Here is a 24,306-nt window from a genome sequence, read left to right as displayed (position 1 = left end):
GCTCCCCTAACTATATTTTTCCTCAGAGAGAATGTTCCACAAAATAGCAGATGAAAGGTGATATGGGGCGTTTCTGTCAGGACCCCCCTGAATGGAGACAGCAAAAATCCAAATCGTGTGAAGTATAGTTCCCCCCTATTCCGCACTGGTTAGGCCTCATCTTGAATACTGCGTCCAGTTCTGGTCTCCGCACTTCAAGAAGGATGCAGACAAACTGGAATGGGTTCAGAGGAGGGCAACAAGGATGATCAGGGGACTGGAAACAAAGCCCTATGAGGAGAGACTGAAATAACTGGGCATGTTTAGCCTGGAGAAGAGAAGACTGAGGGGAGATACGATAGCACTCTTCAAGTACATGAAAGGTTGTCACATAGAGGAGGGCCGGGATCTCTTCTCCATCCCAGAGTGCAGGACACGGAATAATGGGCTGAAGTTGCAGGAAGCCAGATTTCGACTGGACATCAGGAAAAACTTCCTAACTATTAGAGCCATACGACAGTGGAACCAATTACCTAGAGAGGTAGTGGGCTCTCTGACACTGGAAGCCTTCAAGAGGCAGCTGGACAGCCATCTGTCGGGAATGCTTTGATTTGGATTCCTGCATTGTGCAGGGGGGTTGGACTGGATGGCCTTATAGGCCCCTTCCAACTCTACTATTCTATGATTCTATGAAAAGCATTGCCATTGTCATAATTCTTCAGCAGGTTTTACGACACAGAGGAGACAAAATGTTTGGTGAGCCCTGCGTGTGACTCTTCCTGCTGCAAGAGATTTCAAAATGGCTGCAGCCCTAGGTTTCAATCCTCTGGTGATGCTGTTCCTCAGAAATGCTTACACCCATCCATCCAGGCACCCACTCATGGATTACTTTGGTTCCTGTTATCGTCATGGCCATTAGCACAAGAGTTGGCAGAAAAAACTCAATTGCCCCCAGAATAATTTGTTTACAAAGGGTTGGGATAGATGAAAGTAGATTCAAAGGTGTGTCAAGCATTATTTTTTTTTATTAAGCACTTGCAAAGGTTTAGAGAAGGGTGCATTGGAATGGATTTGTTGTCCTGGTGTATTGCAAATCAGAATGTTTTCGTTACCTTTTGGAGATTTGGGACAGACAAAAAAATGTATTTCTTCACAAAGCGCAGAGGAATTCACTGCCACAAGATGTAGTGATGGCCACAAACATGGACGGCTTTAAGACAAGATGAAATAAATCCATAGAGGATATGGCTAGCTATGGCTACTGGCCACAATGCCTATGTTCTACCTCCATTGTCCGACATAGGCAAAGCATTTCCATTAGCTACTCCTGGAAAGGGAATGGGTTGATCTGCTGATCAGTTGCAAAATCTCTGGGAAGCTGAATTGTTCTAAAGAAATGCACTCGAGCTGCTCCCACCAGGTTTTACAGAAAAAAAGGGCAGGGTTTGACTAGCATTGTGTACCCCCATTTTCAGAAGAGAGAGGCAGAGACACACTGGAACTGGCAGAACAGTTGTTGGGAATCACAGATGGAGAAAATATGATTGCGCCCAGTATCCTTGATTACAGATTTCCCATGGACATCTGGTTGGCCACTGTGGGAATTGATTGCGTTTGACCTGATCCAGCAGGGCTGTTCTTATGCCCTTGTGTGGGGGCAGTTTAACCAGAACGTCCCTAGTTATAATCTGTTATTTGATTGTTTTAATTACTCTGATGGTAACTGGACAAAAGACAAATTGTTATATTTATCTACCGGGAGGATTTTCCATGGCCAAAGAGATAATCCCACACATTTCTGGATGTGAAAATGCTGACACCAGAACTCAGAGGACTGAGTGGAAGGGAAAGAGGAGGAAGTTGATGCCTGTGTTTAGAGAGACCGCGTGGACTTTGGTTCATCAGTGAACAGGCTATAAATCAGTGACCCCAGTCATAGCCAGGAAAAATAGGAAAAATGCTGCATTGCTTGAATACCATTGTTCACTGGAGTCCAAATTGTTTATCCTTTAGCAGCAGCATGGCCCACGTGAAATTCTATACATCCAGCGTCATAAAAGATGAGCATTCCTTGGGTATGTCTGAGTCGGGAGACAGCGCCCCCAAATGTCTGGTGAGACTGTAGGAAGCAGAATCGTCTAGGAACGGAAGTGCTCTCTAGATAGTCTCCACCCTGAGGCCAAATGCTGTCATAGGAACAGAGGAAGCTGCTTTATGCTGAGTTAGATGTTGGTCCATCTAGCTTAGTGGTATCTACACTGACTGGCAGCCGCTGTCCAGGGCTTCAGGCAGGAGGTTCTCCCAACCCTACCTGAAGGCACAGGGATTGCGCCTGAGACCTTATGCATGCAAAGCAAGTGCTCTGCACTGAGTTGTGGCCTCTCCCCTATTTAGGACTCCTTTTTAGAGGATTTGGCTGAGCAATGCCTGCTTTTGTGTGCTCATCAGCTATGCTGGAATATGTCTGGGTTGGATTTCACCAAAATGGGTAGATCAGTTTTAAAAGATCCTTTCAAGAATCCAAGCAGGGAACTTCAGAGGTGGTCACTGAATTTGTCCAGTGGCAATAATTTTGGGGGGGAGGATAATTAAGAGAAAGCAGTCCAGAAGTTTGAATTTCTGCACTGAGCAGGGGAGTGGACTCGATGGCCTTATAAGCCCCTTCCAACTCTACGATTCTATGATTCTGTTCTAAGTCAAAAAGAATGTTTCATTCAGAAGATCTAGTCATAATTTTGTGTGGTCTGACTGTCATGCTTGACTGCATTAGACATGCACAGCTGCTCTTCACCCTTCACCTCCAGATTCAAGCGCGTGATAAGGAGAGGGCGGAGGGCACCCAGCCAGATACAGCCAAGTTGTTGGCAGCTTTAAAGCAACCTTTACCAACCTGGTGCGCTCTAGGTGTTTTAGCCTACAATTCCCATCAACCCCAGTCAGCACCAGTCTAAACAGCTGGAGGGCACCATGTTGGCAAAGGCTATTTTAGAATGGCACAGGGGAGCAAGTTCAAGTCCTGATTTTCCCAGGGGACATTACCTAGCCTTGGGCAAGTTTCTTCCCCACCCGCCTCAGTTCCCCCATTTGTAAAAATGGAACTAATGATGGAACACTTTGTACAGGGATTATTTGGCTTCAGTTTGATTTATTTGTTTTGGCCATGAGTAAGAAGCAAAATTAAGCAAACGCACAAACATTTGACTGTACGAAATGTTCATCACATCACCAGACCAGCGTTCTCTCGGCAATCCAATAACAACAGCAAGCAAATGCACATATTTCCAAAGAATAAAAACAGCTAAAATCAATATAGAGCAAACCTCCATGTGAGGAGTCATCAGATAGTGTTAAACTGATGCAGATGGCAGCCAAGCTAAGTGCATGGGAAGTAGGGAAACACCACCACAATGGGGCTAGATCTGGAGGGAAAGTAAGCCACATTCTGTGCAATTCACCGACTGTCAGGTTTGAGCAGAAAGTCTGCTTTTTGTAAGGTCCTCCTACAGTCACACAGCAGAGCAAGGAATGGCCATGGAGCTTCTAAAGTAGAGTGCTGAGCCCCTTAGAGTTGGGGGTAATCTGAGGCTAAGGAGGGGGGAGAAACTCAGGTTACATTTAAAAGCAGCTGTGAAGCTGGCAGGGGGTGGGGTGGTGGTGATCTATTGCAGGGGGGAAATGTCTGGGAGCAAAAAGGTCAAGCTCTACCAGCACCACCCGCCCATCCTGCTGCTTTCAGCTTTAAAAAGGAATCATCAGGGAAACGGTGGACATGGCTGATGCGGTGACCCTTATGGACAGGCCGTCAGCCACGGCTCCCTCCAGGGCACGGCTCCCTTTGCTTTCGGTGCAAACCCAGTGGGCAAGCACTGCCCCTTGCCTGACATCTGCCAGGATTTCAGTGCCAGCCACATTATCTCCTAACTGTGTATGTGCCTGGCTTCCTCTCTGCAACGTCACCAACTCTCAATTCCCCCTCTGGAGTCTGCCGGTCTCTCTCGCTTTGAGGATAGGCAAGCTGAGTGTGGCTAGCCGTGCCCCTGTGAGAAGGGAGGGAGGGAGGGATTGTGGCCTCCTCCACCATAGCTGCCCTCCACTCTCACAGCCCCTCCCCCCATGTTGCATCTGCTATTCAGGGAGAGGCTTCAGTGCCACAAGGGCAATGCAGTGTAGATTCAGGCAATGTTTGCTACCTGGATAAGGGAGGTAGGCCATTAGCAATTGAGGTCCATGGGCATGTGCTTGGCTGCGCTCTTGGGTTCTGGAGTCAGGTTGCAAGGCCACAATGCAAGATTTCGTTTTCAGAGACCTGAGAGAGGGGCTGAACCCGGAAGGGCTCTAGTGTGTACATGTACAGCTAAATAACATTTTATAAAGCTTTTCCCAAAAGGCATGAAAAGTGAGAGTTGATTTCCCAGGGTCAGGAAGCTGGCAACAGGGACAACTGAGGCAGGTGAACCTGGGCTGACCCTTTGCCAGTTGCAGAGAATTCTCTCTCTCTCTCTCTCTCTCTCTCTCTCTCTCTCTCTCTCTCTCTCACACACACACACACACACACACACACACACACACACACACACACACACTCTCTCTCTCTCTCTCTCTCTCTCTCTCTCTTGTGGTTTTAAAAACTATCTCATCAAGTTTGGGAGGCCTGGCGATTGCTTGGCAGATGGTGATAGAGCCTTGGTAGATCAGTTAACTGGAGCCTGGTATTTCAGGTTGTGGGATCAATGGGAAACAGACTCTTAAATTTTAAAAGGCTAATTTGTTTGTTTCATTGGTGATTGCTTCCTAAGAAACATCTAAAAGTGATTTCACAAGATAATGAAAACACATATAGAACAATTGTGTACAGAAAAACAGAACAATTGCAGGTATAAATAAAACCATTTCAGCTTCAAGACAAGGGCCCTGACCCCAGACGTGAGGCAAATGGAGAAGTCAGATGCTCAGCGACTCTTTCCCCACGCTCCCTCCCTTGATAAGTAGCACAGCAGGTAAATTGCCAGGTTCCCCAAAATGTGCCCTCCAGTGGTTTGGAGCTGCAGCTGCCATCAGCCCCAGCACCGAGTGGAACTGGAGAGTCAGAAGTAGGGTGGCCAGGTTCAATCCCTGAGACTGACCCTGTATCTTTAGGAGAAGAGAAAGTCAGCCAAGTGCAGGTGTTCTTGCAACCCTGTAATGGGGAAAACCACAAGGTGGAATTCTCCCTTCTCCCTTCACAACTTTTAAAGATGCAGAAGACCTCTTGGTTGCCAGGCCCAGCCTCCAAGAGATCTTCTGTATCTTTAAAAGTTGTGCAGGGGGAAGGGATAATTCCACCTTGTGGTTTTTCCCATCACAGGGTTGCAAGAACACCTGCACTTGGCTGACTTTCTCTTCTCCTAAAGATACAGGGTCAATCTCAGGCCAGGAACCTGGCAACCCTAGTCAGAAGGCAGAGAGCCCAGTGAGAGGGCTGGGTGAGAGCAGTCTGAGGTGGGTGGGGCAGTGCCCCAGCCACCCTCACGGATCAGCCTCTACTGCCCACGTCAGGTGGCCATGCTGGCTGGGGCTGATGGGAGTTGTTGTCCACAATATCTGGAGGGGGGCACCAGGTTGGGGAAGGGTTGTTTTCAGAGGAGCACTGTGTTATGGCTTACAGCTGCCCCTCCCCGCCATTCTCCTTTAGCCTTTCAATGGGCCCAAAAGAGGGGAAGCTGCTCCGTGGACCTTATCTGAGGCTTCACTGAGCATCTAATCTCTGCTGCGCAAACAGGCCTGAGGCATCCTGGCTGCCTGTCAGGCTGCCCAACTCCTCTTCCTGGGCTGTGAGATAAAAAAGGCTTCCAATGGCACTAGCCCAGGCATAAGCGGGAGCTTCTCTTTCACATGCCTGGAAAAGTGCTCCAAGGTGACATCCGCCGTGCCTCTTCGTGCCAGGCGCTCTTGCCTCTGTTGGCTGCGCAGCCGTGAGTCAAACAAGGAGCATCTGTGCCAAAGTCACTGTCACCACGGAAGGAATTTCTCCAGGAGGCTCTCCCCGCCCCGGCTCATTCCTTACCAGACATTCTGGGGCTTTTCCTTCCAAAGGAACATTCTGAGTGCCAGTGCATACCTTCTTGGTTATAACCCTTGTTTGGCTAGGAAGTCCTGCTGGAACAGAACAGGAGAAGAAATGCCCATCTAGTCCACCCTACTGCGACCGGATGTCTCTGGGAAGCCCACAAGCAGCACATAGAATCATAGAAGAGCAGAGTTGGAAGGGGCCTATAAGGCCATCAAGTCCACCCCCCTGCGCAATGCAGGAATCCAAATCAAAGCATTCCCAATGGATGGTTGTCCAGCTGCCTCTTGAATGCATCCAGTGTCAGACAGCCCACTACCTGCCTAGGTCATTGGTTCCATTGTTGTATGGCTTTAACATTTAGGAAGTTTTTCCTGATGTCCAGTTGAAATCTGGCTTCCTGCAGCTTGAGCCCATTATTCCATGTCCTGCACTCTGGGACGACTGAGAAGAGATCCCGGCCCTCCACTATGTAACAATCCTTCATGTACTTGTACAGTGCTATCATATCTCCCCTCAGTCTTCTCTTCTCCAGGCTAAACATGCCCAGTTCTTTCAGTCTCTCCTCATAGGGCTTTGTTTCCAGTCCCCTGATCATCCTTGTTGCCCTCCTCTGAACCCGTTCCATGAGCGCAACAGTCCTCCCACACTGCTGTTCCTCAGTGACTGGTGTTCAAAAGCATGTCATCTCGGATACTGGAGGTGCTACACAGCCATCATGTCTAGTAGCCGCTGATAGCCTCGTCCTCCATGAATGTGTCCAATCCTCTTTTAAATCCTTCCAAGGTAGTGGCTGTCACTGCCTCCTGTGGGAGCAAATTCCATAGTTCAACTATGCACCATGCGAAGAAGCACTTCCTTCTGTCTGTCCTGAATCCTCCAACGTGCAGCATCCTTGGATGGCCCCACTGGGTTCTAGCGTTAGGAGAGAGGTAGAAAAGCCTCTCTCTATTCACTTTTTCAGATAGACTTCAAAGCAGGTGGCGCAGGCCTTTGTGTGGGTCAGGGGGCAATGCTCTTGAGCCTTACGCATGGAGAGAAGTACATCAACATTGGGAACAACTGGAAAGGTTCGCCGGAGAGATACGTTTCCCCGGACGGTATTGACTCCGCTGCTGTTTCCCTCGTCCGCCATTACTGGGCCGCCTTCCTCTCCCTGTTCCTTCTAGAAAAACCTTTCTGCTTTTGTGTGTGTCTCTGCTAATTTGGAGATGAGCGTTTGCCTCCCATCTTTTCTCCTGGGCCCCTTTTTTCTCCTGGGCCAAGAAGAGAGAGGAGTGGATTTTTGCTTCGTGATTTGTTAATGTATTATTGTTGGATGTTGTAACTGCTGCTTTTTGTAAATTGTATTGTTTTAACTGATGTATTTTTATATTTGTGTTTATTTTTTGTAAGCCGCCTTGAGGGCCTTTTGGCCAAAAGGCGGGGTATAAATAAACAACCACAACAATAATAATAAATAGGAGAAGACAGGAAGTCAATGGGCCTTCTCCTGTTGTTCCCCAGCAGCTGGGATTAAAGACACCGTGCCTCTGATCCTGGAGGTATCTTGTGGCCATCAAGCCAGTAGCCAACAGTAGCCTAATCCTCCATGCATTTGTCTAATCCCCTTTAAAAGCCATCTAAATTGGTGGCCATTGCCAACTTCACCAGCTGAATTTACACCCGCCACGCAGAGAACCTTTGTCAGGAAAAGGGGTGCCCGTTCTTGGTTATAACCCTTACTTGGCCAGGAAACATCTTCTCTCGGGGCTGGGAAGGGGACACAATGGATTAGAAACAAAGGACTGTTTGAAACCTGGCAAAGGATCCTTTCATGCTCTTCCTTGTCTGAGGAGAAGAAAGTTCAGGGCAGAAGGGCCTGTCAGTCGCCTGTGGAGGAAACGGTCCTCGAAACTTTGATGCCTTTGCCGCCATCCGCATATGGAGACATGCAGATTATCATTAGTAGCAGTAGTAAGTTACATTTGTATACCGCCCCATAGCCGAAGCTCTCTGGGTGGTTTACAACAATTAAAAACATTACAAACAAATACACAAATATACAAATTTAAAAACACTTTAAAAAAAAAACAATTTAAAAACACATGCTAAAATGCCTGGGAGAAGAGGAAAGTCTTGACCTGGCACCAAAAAGATAACAGTGAAAAGATGGAGCAAATGTCATGGGACTATGGGAGGAAGCTCTGGTGGACCAGCTAGTCCCACTGCCTCCATCCCACTCAGTTCTTAGTCCAGGAAAATCCTGACTCAGTTGGCAACAACTTCCTTGCGGCTCTCTCAGATGACAGAGCGGGTATGGAAAACCTGGATTATCCCGCTCTGTTTGGATGAGCCCTCTGTCAGACCAGAGCGGTCATTTCAGTCTCCCCCCCCCCTTTGCAATTGGGTGCAACCACCAGGTACATTCCAGTTGGCTTGGAACAAAAGAGCCTCTTGTCTGAGCTCCTTCCTTGTGAATCAGCTTCTTAGCATCATCCCGATGCCCTGCAGGTTCCATCCTGCTGGAGAGATCATGGAAAATGTCTCCCTATTTGTGGGCCAATGCAGAAGCCCTGTGTGATGCTGCAGGAATTGCATGAGAGGCAATGTAGCTGAAGAGGGCTAACGGTTTAGGGACTTGGATGGGGTCTCCACTCTCAAAAAGGGCTGCACGCCATCTGCATTTTCTTGAACGTTTTGGCGAAAGGCAAGAGACAAAGTTAGTGGATAGAGGGATAGCTGAATGGATAGGCCCTAATCCCAGGAAACATGAAGAAGAAGTCTGTGGAATGTCAACTTTAATGGCAGTTTAGCGGCTGCTGGGAAGCACAGGTTGGGAGAGTGCTCTTGCACTCAGGTGAGGCTTGCAGGCTGGGGCATCTAGTTGGCCACTGAGAGACCAGAGTGCTGGGCTAGAAGGGCTACTGGCCTGATCCAGCTTCAAGGCTCTTCTTGGGTTCTCTGACTATCACTTAATAGGGGCTGTCATGGGGGAAGGCTCCTGTAAATTAGAGATGGTTGGCAGAGGAGGAGGAGCCCTGGAGGGGGGAGAGAAAGAAATGAACTCAGTGGAATGGCAACCCTGCTAATCACAGCAGTTATGAGAGCTTTCAAAATGCAGATTACTGTCCCAGTGGGCATGTGGAGCTGCCGCTATCTGTGGAGTGGCAAGCAGCCACTGGTTTTTAATCAATCAGTAACCATGTCAGCATTCCCGCTTTCCTCCTTATTTTCCCCTGGCTTTTAAACGTCTTTCTTTCTCTAATCTCTTCCGATGTCGTTTCAGAACAGTCTTTTCTTTGCTTGAAATAAACTGATATCAAAACCCAGAAGGGTTGTTCCATAGTAGGGGTGGGGTTTGTTGCCTAGTTCCGATCCCCTTCTATTCTGATAGTTCATCGTTCAATCCTGATCAGCCCCTTTTTTTTGTTACTGCCTACTTTGGCACTTGCAGATTCAATCCGCTGTGTTTGGTTTGCTTTGGTTGTGGGAAAAAATTGTGTAATTTTTAATGTAAATGCCTATGTAAATGATCACGGTGTTCAACGTGGTTTATTTTTTCTTATTTATCACACCTACACACTGTTACAAATGCATCAATTTAGAGGAAATTATGAAGATAATTACATAAAATTGGGGGGGAAATTGAAAAAAAATCCGTGCCAATGACAGCTGTGGTCGGCTGCAAGAAATCAGTGCCGGTCGGAAAAGATAGCAGACTGTCGAATTCAGTTGGAATCTAGTATTAAGTCCGATTTAGTGAATATTATCCCGCGTCCCTATTCCATAGTAACTCATCACATTTGCAAAATAAAGAAAAACACTTTGCACTCAAAAAGAGCTTAGATTTGTCTTGGCACCAAGTCATGTTAATTATACATGTTTTATGCGTGAGCATGTCTCTTTAGAGGTGTGTAAAAAATGGGGTGTGGCTGAGATTGTTTGGCCTTGACCCCACTCACTACTGGCATGAGGCCCTGGAAGGTCACCCACAAGGGAATGCAGCCCTTGGGCTGAAATATGTTCCCCTGCCCTGACCTAGATGCTTGACTTGACTTGATAGACCTTTGGTCTGGTTCAGGGAGGTAACTGTGATGTCCTTAAACTGCAACAGACAGGACTGCGGTTCAGGATGTATGGATCCCCCCTTCCCCCTGGAGAAATTGGGTTAGTTTGTTGAATCTCATTATGAAAATCCTTCAGACGCTTCACCAGAACAGAAACCTCCAATTCGCTTCACAATTTTGCACCAGGCTAAAAATCAACACACACAACCCTCCCTCCCTCCGCTATTTCACTGCAGAGGGTGGTTTCTTTGGCTACAATGGGACCTTATTTTGCACAGCAAATAGCATATTGGTAGGTTTACCCCCTCCCTCCTCTCCACATGCCATAGTCCTGATCCTTATTGTGGCTATTTAAAGGAGAAGGGAAGAGAGATGCAGGTTTCCATGGTTTGAGCATCACATCTAGTTTGGTTTATCCCTGGCTGCTTTCTGCGTGCAGCTCTGAGGAAGAGAAACACTTGGGCTGTCACCTGATACTTCTCCTGGTACCATCTATGTCCACCTGACACTCTCTCTCTCTCTCTCTCTCTCTCTCTGTCATCTTTCATCTTCTCCTCCTTTCTCGACTAGTTTGAAGATGACATTGTGGACATCTGCCTCCAGCTTCTGGACACCAACCCCAAGTTCCTGCGCAACCAGGACCAAGACTGCTCCCGCCGCAACAGCCCTATCTACGTAAGCAGGGTGGTGAGCGCTATGGTGAGTTCAAAGCAAAATGGCAGACCTCTGCGGGCGGTGGTAATGGCTTCCTCAGGCACCCTTTCCACAGTGCTAAGGAGATTCTCACTGTCCCATCGTCCCTGTAGAGAGCTCTCCTCCTTATTTATTTGTATTTATTTTATTTATTATTTGATTTATATCCCGCTCTTCCTCCCAGCAGGAGCCCAGGGCAGCAAACAGAAGCGCTAAAAACACTTTAAAACATCATAGAAACAGACCTTAAAATACATTAAAACAAAACAACGTTAAAAACATTTTTTAAAAAAGCTTTAAAAACATCTTTTAAAAAGGGTTAAAAACATTATTTAAAAAAAGCCATACTTCATTTTTATTTTTATTTATTAAATTTATATACCGCCCGACTAGCAATAGCTCTCTGGGCGGTGAACATAAAAATACAAAGCATAAAAGATACAATAAATAACACAATATAATACAAAAACACAATCTAAATCAATGCAACTTGTTGACTGTCCTGCAAAACAAAGATGGCCTGTAATGAGGCAACATTTCATGAATATGCCCCATCAGCAACAGATTTCCGTTTGCTCAATGGGACTTCCCCCCTCCTTTCCCTGTGTGCGACCCACATCCTCCACAAATCTGCTCCAGAGGGTTGGTGAAAACCCTAGAACAAATTTAGGGGAGCACATCAGAGGAGGATAGGGTGGCCGATGCATCACTGTGCAAGTGTAAATCCTTGCGCTGACTGGATCCTGACTCAGTACTACGTTGGATATACAACCCAAGGCCATGTGTCAGCTACGTCATAAGATCAAACAAAATTCTGTGCTAGGGACGCTTGAATTCTGAAATCTGTATAAATTATTCTGCTGCCTTTCTCTTACTTCAGGTAAGTCATTCTGCAGCATGGCTTAAGATTTATTTGGCCCTCACATCTTAAAACTGGAATGTGAACATTTTTCCCTTTGAAATGTTACTTATTTTTTATTGTTAGCTTTTATATGCTGCGGCTGCCTCACAAGACAAACTTTTCTGGGTAGCTTTTGATGAATAAGAAAAACAATGTGAATATGAAACTTAAAAGCATAACAAAACTAAATCAAAAGCAAATAAAAACAACAAAAACAGAGCTTACAACACCCCCAAGATTAAAACACACAGGTTTTCAAAAATTGAGAGGCCCAGGCTACATCAGCAAATGGAAGGTGAACAGTAAAGTCCTTACCTGGGACCAAAACGGCACAAAGGATGAGGTAAGGTGGGCCTCCCTGGGAAGGCTGTTCCATAACCAGTGTGCCACTACTGAAAAATCCCTTTCCTCTGTGGTTGCCCACCTCACGTCACTTAGCAAGGCCTCCAGAGAAGATCTGAGGCTTCAGGTAGACAAATATGATCACCTGGTTCCACTTCGTTTTGAACTTGGACTCTGAAAATCCTATCAAATCTGTGCAAATGGTTACTTTGGTCCTTGAGCCATGCTTCCTTCTCCTGTTGTGTCTTGGGCTGCAGGTAAATTGTAACGATGACCAAGGCATCCTGCTAGGGCGCTGGGACAACCAGTATGGTGATGGAGTGAGCCCCATGGCCTGGAATGGGAGTGTGGACATCCTCCAGAGGTGGCAGAAGTATGGGTGCCAGCCGGTCCGATATGGGCAGTGCTGGGTCTTTGCCGCTGTGGCCTGCACAGGTGAGAAACCCACAGTGAAGGTGGCTGCCTCCTTGGCTCAGACTACCTCAGAATGCAGTTGGGGAATGTCATTTCTGAAGGCCTCCCTATGTGTAAAAAAGCCCAAAAACCTTTTTTTTAGTGCATTGGAGGGAAAGGTTCTAGTATACTCTTCATCTTGTTGTGCTTCTGTTCTCTGTAGCAGGAAGGGTCCCCCCGCCATCACCGTGGGGGAACATTCCAAAAATGCAGGCCTCTTCTCACATGCTGTTTCCTCCTTGCAGGCCAAGTCATTGTCTTTTTATTATTTTTAACAATAATATTGTTGCTGTTGCTTGTTTTTATCATCATCATCATCATCATCATTGTTATTATTATTATTATATTGCAGATGCAAAATGTGCTTGAAAAGGGAGCCACTAATTAATAGGACAGAAACTGCTTTCAGAGAAAAGGGCCAGAAGGAAGCTACTAAGTAAAGGGACAGTGGCAGGGAGAAGTAGGACCTTTGCTGTTGTGCGACTGTAAACATACAGTGAGGATCCTGCCCATGGGGATAGGTATTGCCAGAATTTTATGGGGAATATAGGGCTATATTATTAAGTACTGTGTAGAACCCCTGTTTTAATTCCTCTGATTGAGGGGTGGGGTGGGGTGGGGTGGTTAACCCTTTCCCAACCTGCCGCTTTTCCTCTGCAAACCCTGCCCCACTGGCCACTTTCCTCTTTTATCCAGAAAACCCATCTGGGAATCCTGGTTCATGCACCCTTTCTCTTTGCTTCTCTCCTGCAAATGCCCCCTTCCATTGCACACCGCTGGCAAACAGGGGTTTAACAACCCTACCTTTGGGAATAAAACATCCAGTTCCATCTTAGTATTTTTTGCTTTTTACAAAAGTACTTTTAATTATAGGACCAAAATGAATGCAAATGTTAGTCCATCTGTTTGTTTCTTTGGGTATACGTTTGCCGTGTATTAAGCTGTAGGGATTTTTCAAGTCAGCAGGAAGAGGAAATGCCTCCTTGGTTGGATTTTCAGAGCTTGGCAGGTCTGCTGGACAGATCCCATGAAGGTGCCAAGCTGTTGTTCACCTTTCCCCCTTCTCCCACCTTCCCTAGTGTTGAGGGGCTTGGGAATCCCCACTCGCGTGGTCACCAACTACAACTCCGCCCACGACACCAACGGCAACTTGGTCATAGAGCAGTATTTAGACGAGAACGGGAAACTGCAGCAAGGGAACCGTGAACTCATCTGGTGAGTGGATGTGCAAGGGCTGCAGCTGGCCTGGAAAATCTGCCCAATGCGGAGACACACGTGCAGCATTTTAGGCCTGCAGTGAGCCTGATTGCCTTTGTATAACTGCGAGGTTGTGGGTACTAATCCTAGGAGGAACTTTCATAGAATAGTAGCGTTGGAAGGGGCCTATAAGGCCATCAAGTCCAACCCCCTGCTCAATGCAGGAATCCAAATCAAAGCAAATCAACTTTGAGTGTTCCTGGTGCTGCAGGTAGCAGGGAATCAATGGATAGAGACACCCTTACTGTTCTGCTGATTCCAGTGTGTCTGCATTAGGGATGGGTGAGAATTTTGATACAGTTCGCATTCGACCAGGGCAGGGAGGCATACTAAATGCATGCAAAATCCATGCAGGTAACATTTTTTGCCGGGGGGGAGGGATTTTAATGATGTTTTTAATGTAATTTGTTTCCATTTCACTGTTTGCAAGCTTTAATCTATAAATGGTAAGCTGTTGAGAAATGGCACCTTCTGTTGCAAATTCAAGTTAAGGTGACTGTGCTGAAGAGTGAGCAAAAATTTCAGGTGTTCTAGAATTCCTGTTTTCAACATGTTTGATAAGAGCATTCTACAGGCTTTTGTTCTTTTATCTTACTGTCAAATATCTTGTACTGTTAGGGTGCCTGGAACTCATCAGAAACCACCAAAGAGAGAATACCATGGGTGGGGGCTGAGCATTAATCAGCTGGAGCAGAGCTTGGAAAAGTTACTTTTTTGAACTACAACTCCCATCAGCCCCAGCCAGCGCCGCTGGCTGGGGCTGATGGGAGTTGTAGTTCAAAAAAGTAACTTTTCCAAGCTCTGATGGAGGCATGTCAAACACCTCTGGGATGCTCCGGTCCTTTGCAGCAAAGCTGAGGGTGCCACTCTTGTTGGGCTTCCTGTCCCATCTCTTACTCTGTGTGATTTCCACAGGAATTATCACTGCTGGGTGGAATCCTGGATGACCCGGCCAGATCTTCTGGGTGGATATGATGGCTGGCAGGCTTTGGACCCAACTCCCCAGGAAAAAAGTGAAGGTAACCATGCTCAGAGCCAGCCCAGAGCAGCCTTCCCCGACTTGGGACCTTCCAGAGGTTTTGGACTACAACTCCCGTCAGCCCCAGCCGGCATGGTGTTGTTGTTTTGCTACTTTGCTGCCTGCTCCTTTGGGAGAAAGTGGGGGATAGGAGTTTAATAAAATAAAGAAATAGGGTGGGGTATCCAACTAAGGTGTCCCGCCAGTGGAAGGATTTACACACGCGTAACAGAACTTTCTCTCGTCTCCTCCTCCCTTGCATGCCCTGCGCCCTCCCCAAATCTGCTTCTGAGGGTTGAGGAAACCCCTAGAACAGATTTGTGGGGTTGCGGGTGGGGGGGGACAGAGGTGTGGAAGTTGCATTGTGCAAGCGTAACTCCTTGTGCTGATGGCCCATGTTAGTAGGATGCCGTCCACAATAAATAAATGCAAGCAGCTGTGTCAATCCATTCAGATAGGTATGCACATCTCTATAATACATGCCAAACAGCAGCAGCGCAGAGCCTAATACTCCATTTCTTGTTTGTTTGTTTGTTTATTTATTTATTATTTTATTAATTAATTTGTATCCCGCCCTTCCTCCCAGCAGGAGACCAGAGCGGCAAACCAAGCGCTAAAAACACTTTAAAACATCATAAAAACAGATCTTAAAATACATTAAAACAAAACAGCATTAAAACATTTTTAAAAAAGCAACTTAAAAAAAACATATTAAGCATTTCTTATTATCAGCATGGCTGCAAGCCTGTGCAGAGTTGAGCAAAGAAGCCTATTAAGGGAAAGGGAAGGTGAATCCAGCTCTGCCTTATAATGCCTTTGGGGGAAGACTACAGCTCAGCCGTAGCAGAGCGCATGCTCTGCATGCAGAAGGTCCCAGGTTCAATCTCCAGGTAGGGCTGGGAATGAAACTCTGGAGAGCTGCTGCCAGCCAGTGCAGACAATATTGAGCTAGATGGACCAGTGGCCTGACTATAAGGCACCTTCCTAGATTCCTCATAGTAAATCCTGGTTATCATGATGATTAATCACTTGCTCTTCTCCCTGAGGTCCCAAGGTGGGTTACAACATTTTAAATCACATCCTTAAAATTTTAAAGCAAAACAACAGAAAAATAGCATTGAGTCCTAAACATATACATCTCAGATGTCAAAGGCGAAGGTAAAGAGGCGCATCATTGGCCCTGTTCATACATCACCCTAAGCCATAGTTTGTGTTCAGCCATGGCTTAATCACGAGCTTGCCTCCCCCGCTCTCCCCGATTCATGTCATGCAAACCCAGTTTGTGGTTTATTTGTTTCAAACAAACTATGAGTGGTAAATCAAAACTATGCCATAGATTATTCTTGGCTTATTTCTGGATTACTGCTCGTGGAACATGAGATTTGGGCTCATATGACGCAACAAATCATACTATGACTGACACATTCATAATTAAGCTATGTAAAAGTTGGACAGTGAAAAAAGCTGATGGGAGAAGAATCAACTCATTTGAAATGTGGTGTTGGAGGAGAACGTTGCACATACTATGGACTGCGAAAAAGGCAGATAATTGGGTGCTAGAACAAATTAAACCAGAACTATCACTAGAAGCTAAAATGATGAAACTGAGGTTATCATACTGAGAAGACATGATTCACTTGAAAAGACAATAATGCTGGGAAAAACAGAAGGGAGTAGAAAAAGAGGAAGGCCAAACAAGACATGGATTGATTCCATCAAGGAAGCCACAGACCTGAACTTACAAGATCTGAACAGGGTGGTTTGTAATAAATGCTATTGGAGGTCACTGATTCATAGGGTCGCTGTAAGACATAATCGACTTGAAGGCACATAACAACCATAGCTGAGCATGATGTGCGAACCAGCGCATTGACACCTCATTCACTTGACTTTCAGAGCAAGAATGTTGGGCCTGTCTGACACTCCAGAAGATGACATCATTCCTCCTGCTCTGAAAAAAGTCCCTGAAGTGCTCTCCTCTGCATCTCCCACTCAAACACACCCATTTAACCACTGATTCTCCTAAATGCTCTCAAACAACCACTTTCAGATCCAGAAAGGGCTGGTGGAGATTGGCAAGTAAAGGGATTTCCTTCTAAGGACTTCCTCCTATGGTTGTGTCCCTAGAGCTAGCAAAGCAGCCAGTGCAGAGCCTTCCACAAAGTCAATTAAAGCCAAAGCGTTATATCAACGTGAGGTTGAATTTCGGGGAGATGTCATGTTTTGGAAGAGGAAGAGGCCTTTGAGTCCCTGCTTTGCATGCAGAAGGTTGCAGATCCTCAGACGTGGGAAGGGTCTCTGCCCAAACCTGTGGAGAGGTGCTCCCAGGCAGAGGAGACCCTTCCTGGGCTCTGTGGGTTGACTTGTTGCAAAGCAGTTCTGAATGTTTGTAAGTTGCAGAATCTCCATTAGTGGAGCTGAATATGTAGCTAATATACAGTAGAGGGTTGATAGGATCATAGAATCGTAGAGTTGGAAGGGGCCTGTACGGTCATCGAGTCTAACCCCCTGCTGAATGCGGCCATGCATTGGTCAAATGCTCAATGAAAATGTTATTTTTGGCCTTGGTGCTGGAGGTTCATTTAAATGTCTCCTAGGGCCCCTTAACTTCTCATTCCCCCCAGTGGACTTCTTTTGTCCGTGCTTGATGTTGACAGCTTCTTTCCCCCCCCCCCCAGGAGTTTACTGCTGTGGGCCTTGCCCGGTGAAAGCTGTCAAGGAAGGAGACTTGCAGCTGAAGTACGACATTAAGTTTGTTTTTGCTGAGGTCAATGCGGACGTTGCGTATTTGATGCTCCAGAGTGACATGTCCCGGAAGAAGACCATGTACACTACTGTCGTGGGCAAGAACATCAGCACCAAGAGCGTGGGCAAAGATGCCAAGGAGGATATCACACATCACTACAAGTACCGCGAAGGTGCATAGAGCATCTCCAGGTTCTGTGTGTGTGTATAGGGGGGAGGAGTACAAAAGAGGCCCCAAATTCTGTACATATGGAGATCATTATCTGAACATTCAGAAATGACAAAGATTTGTGTCTCTGGCAAATTTCTTCTACTTCTGTATCTGCATTTTTGTGTGATATTCTGGAGACAAGAGAGCTCCTAAGCACATGCAGAGTCCCTTTAGAAACTAAGCACTGGGAGTAGGCATGCCATGGTTGATAAACAATTTAGCAAGTGCCGAGGCAAGCATGCTGGTGCCAGAGGGGAGAGGTGCACAGGTGGTGCTGGGGAGCGGTCCTCTTATTACAGGGAGTCCTCCTATTACATGCTGTGTTCCGCACAGCACCTGGCACTGAACAAGTGACCTTAGTTGCTGCTGCTTCATTTTGGCAGACTCGGAGGAAGAGAGGGCCGTGTTTGAAAAGGCGAAGCACAAGAAGGTCTATCCGCCAGCAGAGGAGGGCTTGAAAATCAAGATCAAAGTATCTGAAGGGATGAACAACGGATGTGACTTTGATGTCTTTGCTGTCATCAACAACAACACAGACAGCGAGCGGCGGTGCCGGCTGATGTTTGGCGCCCGCACCGTCAGCTACAATGGGACGCTGGGGCCAGAATGTGGCTGCAAAGACCTGCTGAATGTCAGCCTGGAACCATATGCAGGTAAAAGACCAGATAATCTTGTTTTCTTTTTCAATCCCTTTATCATACAAACATGTGCAGCTGATCTACACAGAGTCAAATTGGATCAGGCCAGTGGCCAGATTGGATCAGGCCAGTGGCCCATCTAGTCCAGCCTCCTGTTCTCACAGTGGCCAACCAGGTGCCCATGGGAAGCCTGCAAGCAGGACCTGAGCGCAAGAGCACTCTCCCCCGCTCCTGCGGTTTCCAGCAACTCATATCCAAAAGCGTACTGCCTCTGGCTGTGCAGGCAGAGCATAGCCATCGTGGCTGGTAGCCATTGATAGCCTTATCTTCCATGAATGCATCTAATCAGCTTTTAAATCCTTCCAAGTTGGTGGCGTCACTGCCTCTTGTGGGAGAGAATTCCACAGTTTAACTCTGCGCTGCATGAAGAAATCCTTTTGTCTGTCCTGAATGTTCCAACGTTCACCTTCATCGAATGTCCACAGGTTCTAGTGTTATGAGGGAGAAAAACGTTTCTCTGTCCACTTTCTCCATGCCATGCATCATTTTGATATGCTTCTACCTTGCCCCTTCTTACTCACCTTTCCCCTAAACTAAGAAGCCCCAAATGCTCCTCGTAGGGGAGTCGCTGCATCCCCTTGATCATTCTGGTTGCCTTTTTCTTTTGCAGCTTTACAATATGCTCTTTGAGGTGAGGCATTCTTTTGCTCCTGGCGGTGCCTTGTCGGTCCCATGTAGGGTTGCCAAGTTCCTGGCCTGAGACTGATCCTGTATCTTTAGGAGAAGAGAAAGTCAGCCAAGTGCAGTTCTTGCAACATTGTAATGGGGAAAACCACAAGGTGGAATTCTCCCTCCCCCCTGCACAACTTTTAAAGATACAGAAGACCTCTTGGTTGCCAGGCCCAGCCTCCAAGAGGTCTTCTCTATCTTTAAAAGTTGTGCAGGGGGAAGGGAGAATTCCACCTTGTGGTTTTTCCCATTACAGTGTTGCAAGAACACCTGCACTCGGCTGACTTTCTCTTCTCCTAAAGATACAGGGTCAATCTCAGGCCAGGAACCTGGCAACCCTAGTCCCGTGGTACACCTTCTAGTTGAGCTTCTATGATTGTGGTTTTGAACAATCACAGCAGAAACTGAGGGGCAGCAGTGATGCTTTGGGGGAGACAGCTGAGTGTGCCACCTGCCCTGCCCTTCACGCCCTGACGCAGCCGGCTGCCCTCGGCTGCAGTGGAGGATGCTGCCCCATCATCAGTGTGGACCTGCCAGCCCAGCCAGCTTCTGTACAGGGAATGGGGGGCATCATCTTCTCCGTTGCCTCAGGCAACAAAATATTTTGGGCCGGCCCTGTTGGTTTTTTTTAAATTTTGGGGCTGCTGCACAATTTTTCCAGGTGTCAATGACTCACAGAGCAGTTTTCTGTAGATTTGGGGCTGGTTGTGCCCTGTACAGATTGCTGTAGCCATTTCCTTCATTGCGATCTGTTTCTTCTCTCTAGGAATCAACTCTATCATATAAACTCTTCCCTTTCCATTTTTGCATCTTATTTCCTAAACCACAACTTCTCTTTCTGTGTGTGTGTGTGTGTGTGTGTGTGTGTGTGTGTGCAATCATGATCAGGAGTACAGTGAGGGCTGGGCAGGGAGTTTCCCTCCATATGAGGATCCCACCCGCAGGGAGTGAGTATCTACCTGCAGAATGTTATTTGGATCCTAGAAGCCTGGAAGCAGAGTGGCTGTTTCACTTGCAGCTTAAAGCAGAACTGTTCAATCGTCCATGTCTGGAGGCAACCCTGCTGTCATATGGCAGGGCTCAGTGCTGCCCAGAGAATTCACAACCAGTGTGCAGAGCAGAGCAAAGGGCCTCTGCCCCCTCCTCAGCCCATCTCCAGGCCACAAGGTTTCTTTTCCATTCCCCCTGATTGCTCCACATCTCCCCCAATGTAGACGACTTCCCTTCAGTCCAGCTGCTCTCCATCAGCCTGTGACCTGCCCTCCAGGCTAAACAACACTCTCTGACCCAGTTCCACTCCTCCTTGTTTAACATTCTTGTTATGCTTTAACAATGACGGAATGGAAATTCTAAGCATCAGGAATGAAGACCTTGCCCTTATTCTTGCAAGAGGAAGCACAGATGTGGAGTGGCTGCTGTGGCATCTGTATCTCCTGGACCATGGCATCTCCATCTCAGTTGAGGCCTCCAGATGTTTGGAGAGGCTCTGTTTGCAATCATAGCACAGGGCAACATGTCTCTGGCATGCAGGTTGAGTTCTTTGTATCTCCAGTTAAAGCAGGGATGGCAATCCTGTGTCCCTCCAGATGTTGTTAGACTTCAACTCCCATCAGGCCCAGCTAATATAGCCAATGGCCAGGGATGACAATGAGAGTTTGATTATTTATTTTTTATTGAATTTATGATCCGCCCTTTCTCCAAAAAGGAGCCCAGGGCAGTAAACAACACGAAACAAAAAAAAATATTAAAAAGCAATTCCAGCACAGACAGAGACTGGGATAAGGTCTCTACTTAAAAGGCTTCTTGAAAGATGAAGGTCTTCGGTAGGCACTGAAAGGATAACAGAGATGGTGCCTGTGTAATATTTAAAGGGAGGGAATTCCACAGGGTAGGTGCTACAACACTAAAGGTCTGCTTCCTATGTTGTGCAGAATGGACCTCCTGGTAAGATGGTATCTGCAGGAGGCCCTCACCTGCAGAGCGCAGTGATTGACCGAGTATATAAGGGGTAAGACGGTCTTTCAGGTATCCTCGTCCCAAGCTGTTTTGAGCTTTGTACACCAAAACCACATCCTTGAACTTGGCCCATTAGCTAATAGGCAGCCAGCATTCTGCACCAGCTGCAGCTTCCAGACTAACCTCAGGGGCAGCCCAACATAGAGAGCATTACAGTAATCCAGCCTAGAGTTGGAGTCCAACAACATATGGAGGGCCACAGGACTGCCACCCCTGAATAAAAGGTTCTCAAGCAGCAAGGCTGGGAAAGTCTCCCACTGCCAGCAACCTGAGACACCGGCTGCCGGTCACAGCAGCGCAACGCTGGTCTAAGAGGGCCAGTGGCCAGGCTTAGTCCAAGGCAGTTTCATGCATTCACCTGACTAGCCCGTTCATGCTTGCAAGGTTTTCTCCTTCTCCACTCCTGATATATTTTAATTTACTGCTTTATTTATTTACAGCCCTTTTAGATCTCCCTTCATTACATAGCTATCACAGGGCAGTTTCCAAACACGATATATAAAAGCAACACATTATACGCAATAAAACATAGGAGGCTACAGCTACACTGGAAACCAACCATCAGAGGAAAATGACATCACCTCTGAGTAACACTGAGATCTTGGACAGCCTACCTGAAATCCCTCCAAAGGATCAGTCTTATCCTGGCAATGAGCTCCCAACAGAGTTGTCATCACCTTCACCTCCAGTGGGAGAGAATTCCCCATTTGGGGCACCACTGCAGAAAAGGCCATGATTGCAAGTGCTTCAGAACTGGGCATGTTTAGCCCGGAGAAGAGAAGACTGAGGGGAGATACAATAGCACTCTTCAAGTACATGAAAGGTTGTCACATAGAGAAGGGCTGGGATCTCTTCTCGATCGTCCCAGAGTGCAGGACACGGAATAATGGGCTGAAGTTGCCGGAAGCCAGATTTCGACTGGACATCAGGAAAAACTTCCTAACTGTTAGAGCCATACGACAATGGAACCGATTACCTAGAGAGGTGGTGGGCTCTCCGACACTGGAGGCATTCAAGAGGCAGCTGGACAGCCATCTGTCTGGAATGCTTTGGATTCCTGCAATGAGTAGCGGGTTGGACTCGATGGCCTTATAGGCCCCTTCCAACTCTACTATTCCATGATTCTATGATTCTATTCTATGATCCAGTTAGTTCATTCTGTCACCTCCATGCTGCCAGTGGCCCCCTTTCTTTCTCTCACTCAGTCTCTGGGCCTCTTGCCCCCTATCCCTTGATCTGACTCTGTCTGTGCAAAGCCCATTGCTGCCCCATGTCTTCAAAACCCACTTTGCTCCTGACAGGCTTTCCGTCAGTCACACCTTCCTTGCTCCATAAACTCATTTAGCAATCCCAAGCCTCTCCCATTCCACCTGCCTGTTATGTCCATCTCGCAGGGCCAGGGCATTCATTTGCATCTTTTGTATCAGGACTAGCATCCTGTTGGCCCCAGAAAGATGTTATCCAACAAAACAGTCATTGTGAACATTTTTCCGCTCTTCCGGAGGGCAAAGAGTCCATTGTGCATTTGCAGGCATTAGTTAATCTCCATGAAATTGTTTCTCAAGGAGCACTGAAGCAGGTGTCTTTCTGTGAGCAGAGAACGAGGAGGTTAGAATAATTTAAATTTTAAAACTAGCCTTGTTGGAAATCCTCTGTAGCATTTAGTGCTGCAAAAAAGCATAGAGAGGTGGACTGAATGCCCTTTAAGGTTACTGCCAAGCTCCTGTTGCATTCACCCCAATCTCCAAACAGCAAGAGATTTCAGGGGTGTTGGCACATATCTTGGGCTTGGTTTCTTTGGAATGAAGGACGTAGGAGGCTGTGGTGTCTTTGGTGGGGGTGGGTGGGAACTAATCCTGATTCCCAATTGGTCCTCCTCCCAAAATCACCTGTACATTGAGAGACATCCCCGGAGCAATGGAGGTTCCTCAAGGAATCTCCTGCAGTCCTGCTTGTTCCATTAACCGTCTCCTGGCCAAACTTCAGTCTTACAGGGTTGTGAGGGACCCCTCTGATGACATCTAGATCAGGGGTTTGCAAAGTATGGTCCGCAGACCACTGAGCTTCATCCAGGTGCTCCATGGCATGACGGTAAAACTACAGTTAAAAAATCATCCAGCATCCAGCAGAGGACATTACATAGCTACAAGCGGCCGAAAAATCTCTGCTGCCTTTTCGGCGCCTTTTGAAGACTTTCCTCTTTCAACAAGCCTTTTAGGTTGAGACCTGTCCCAGTCTGCGTCTGTGTTAGAATTGCTTAGTATGTTTTTTTAATAATGTTTTTAACCCTTTTTAAAAGTTTTTTTAAAATGTTTTTAACGCTGTTTTGTTTTAATATATTTTAAGGTCTGTTTTTATGATGTTTTAAAGTGTTTTTAGTGCTTTGTTTGCCGCCCTGGGCTGCTGCTGGGAGGAAGGGCGGGATACAAATTAATTAATAAAATAATAAATAAATAAAAATCATTAAGTGGTCTGCCAAGATGCTTAGCAATTTTTCACGTGGTCCATGGTGGAAGGGGGTGAGTTTGGGAACCACTGAACTAGACTAGCCAGCCAAGCTTATAACACTAAAGAATGTGAATGTGTCAATACTGTGGGTCAAGTTTTGATCAGGGCCGGCCCACCCATTAGGCAGAATGAGGCAGCTTGGAGGAAAGAGCTCTGTGTGACATCATCCGACTTGCCCTGCACCCCCTGAGCTAGACTGCTCGCTGCCCTCAGGTGCACTAGAGGCATGCTGTCCCCCCACCAGTGTTGAAGCCAGATTCAGCTGCCCGTCTGGTTGGCTTTTGTGCATGGAATGGGAGAGGGCGCCATCTTGTCCTTCATCTCAGGCAGCAAAATGTTTTGGGTCACCCCAGGTTTGGGTTGTTCTCTCCGCTTTTGAAAGCATCATGTGAGCCTGCAAGTTGTTTGCTTGTTCTTACTTGTGAATTGCTGGTAGCATACCTCATAGCCTGGCTGACTCCTCTTGGCTGACTCCACTGGCTCGCATCCTGTGGAGATTGGCACAAAGGCCTGAGTTCACATCCTGCTCAACCAAGTGCAAGTGGAAGGGATCATTTCACTCTGAGCAGGCCATTTCCTGCCCTTTGCTCCTTCAAGCCGGCAGCTGTTATTTTATTCAGCTTATTTATGTAACTGCACCTGGGGCTCTGGTTCAAACAAACAATGGGCTTGCATTGTAAAACCTGATGGGGTCAGGTTCCTCGCAGGTTCCATGCCACAG

General features: G+C 47.0%; 1 protein-coding gene across 1 annotated transcript in view; it reads left to right on the top strand.

Annotated features, from left to right (window-relative positions):
- TGM2 (transglutaminase 2) overlaps nt 1–24,306 on the top strand; it is a 73,715-nt gene that overhangs the window by 33,238 nt on the left and 16,171 nt on the right. The window contains exons 5-10 of the mRNA XM_061630765.1: nt 10,645–10,773; nt 12,268–12,445; nt 13,543–13,678; nt 14,636–14,739; nt 17,417–17,656; nt 18,078–18,347. Coding sequence (XP_061486749.1) covers nt 10,645–10,773; nt 12,268–12,445; nt 13,543–13,678; nt 14,636–14,739; nt 17,417–17,656; nt 18,078–18,347 — 1,057 coding nt within the window. The remainder of the gene's footprint in view (nt 1–10,644; nt 10,774–12,267; nt 12,446–13,542; nt 13,679–14,635; nt 14,740–17,416; nt 17,657–18,077; nt 18,348–24,306) is intronic.

This window comes from Rhineura floridana, chromosome 6, assembly GCF_030035675.1.
Source record: "Rhineura floridana isolate rRhiFlo1 chromosome 6, rRhiFlo1.hap2, whole genome shotgun sequence".
Lineage (NCBI taxonomy): Eukaryota > Metazoa > Chordata > Lepidosauria > Squamata > Rhineuridae > Rhineura > Rhineura floridana.
Note: the sequence above shows the minus strand (reverse complement) of the source record. Positions and strands in the feature narration are given on the sequence as shown.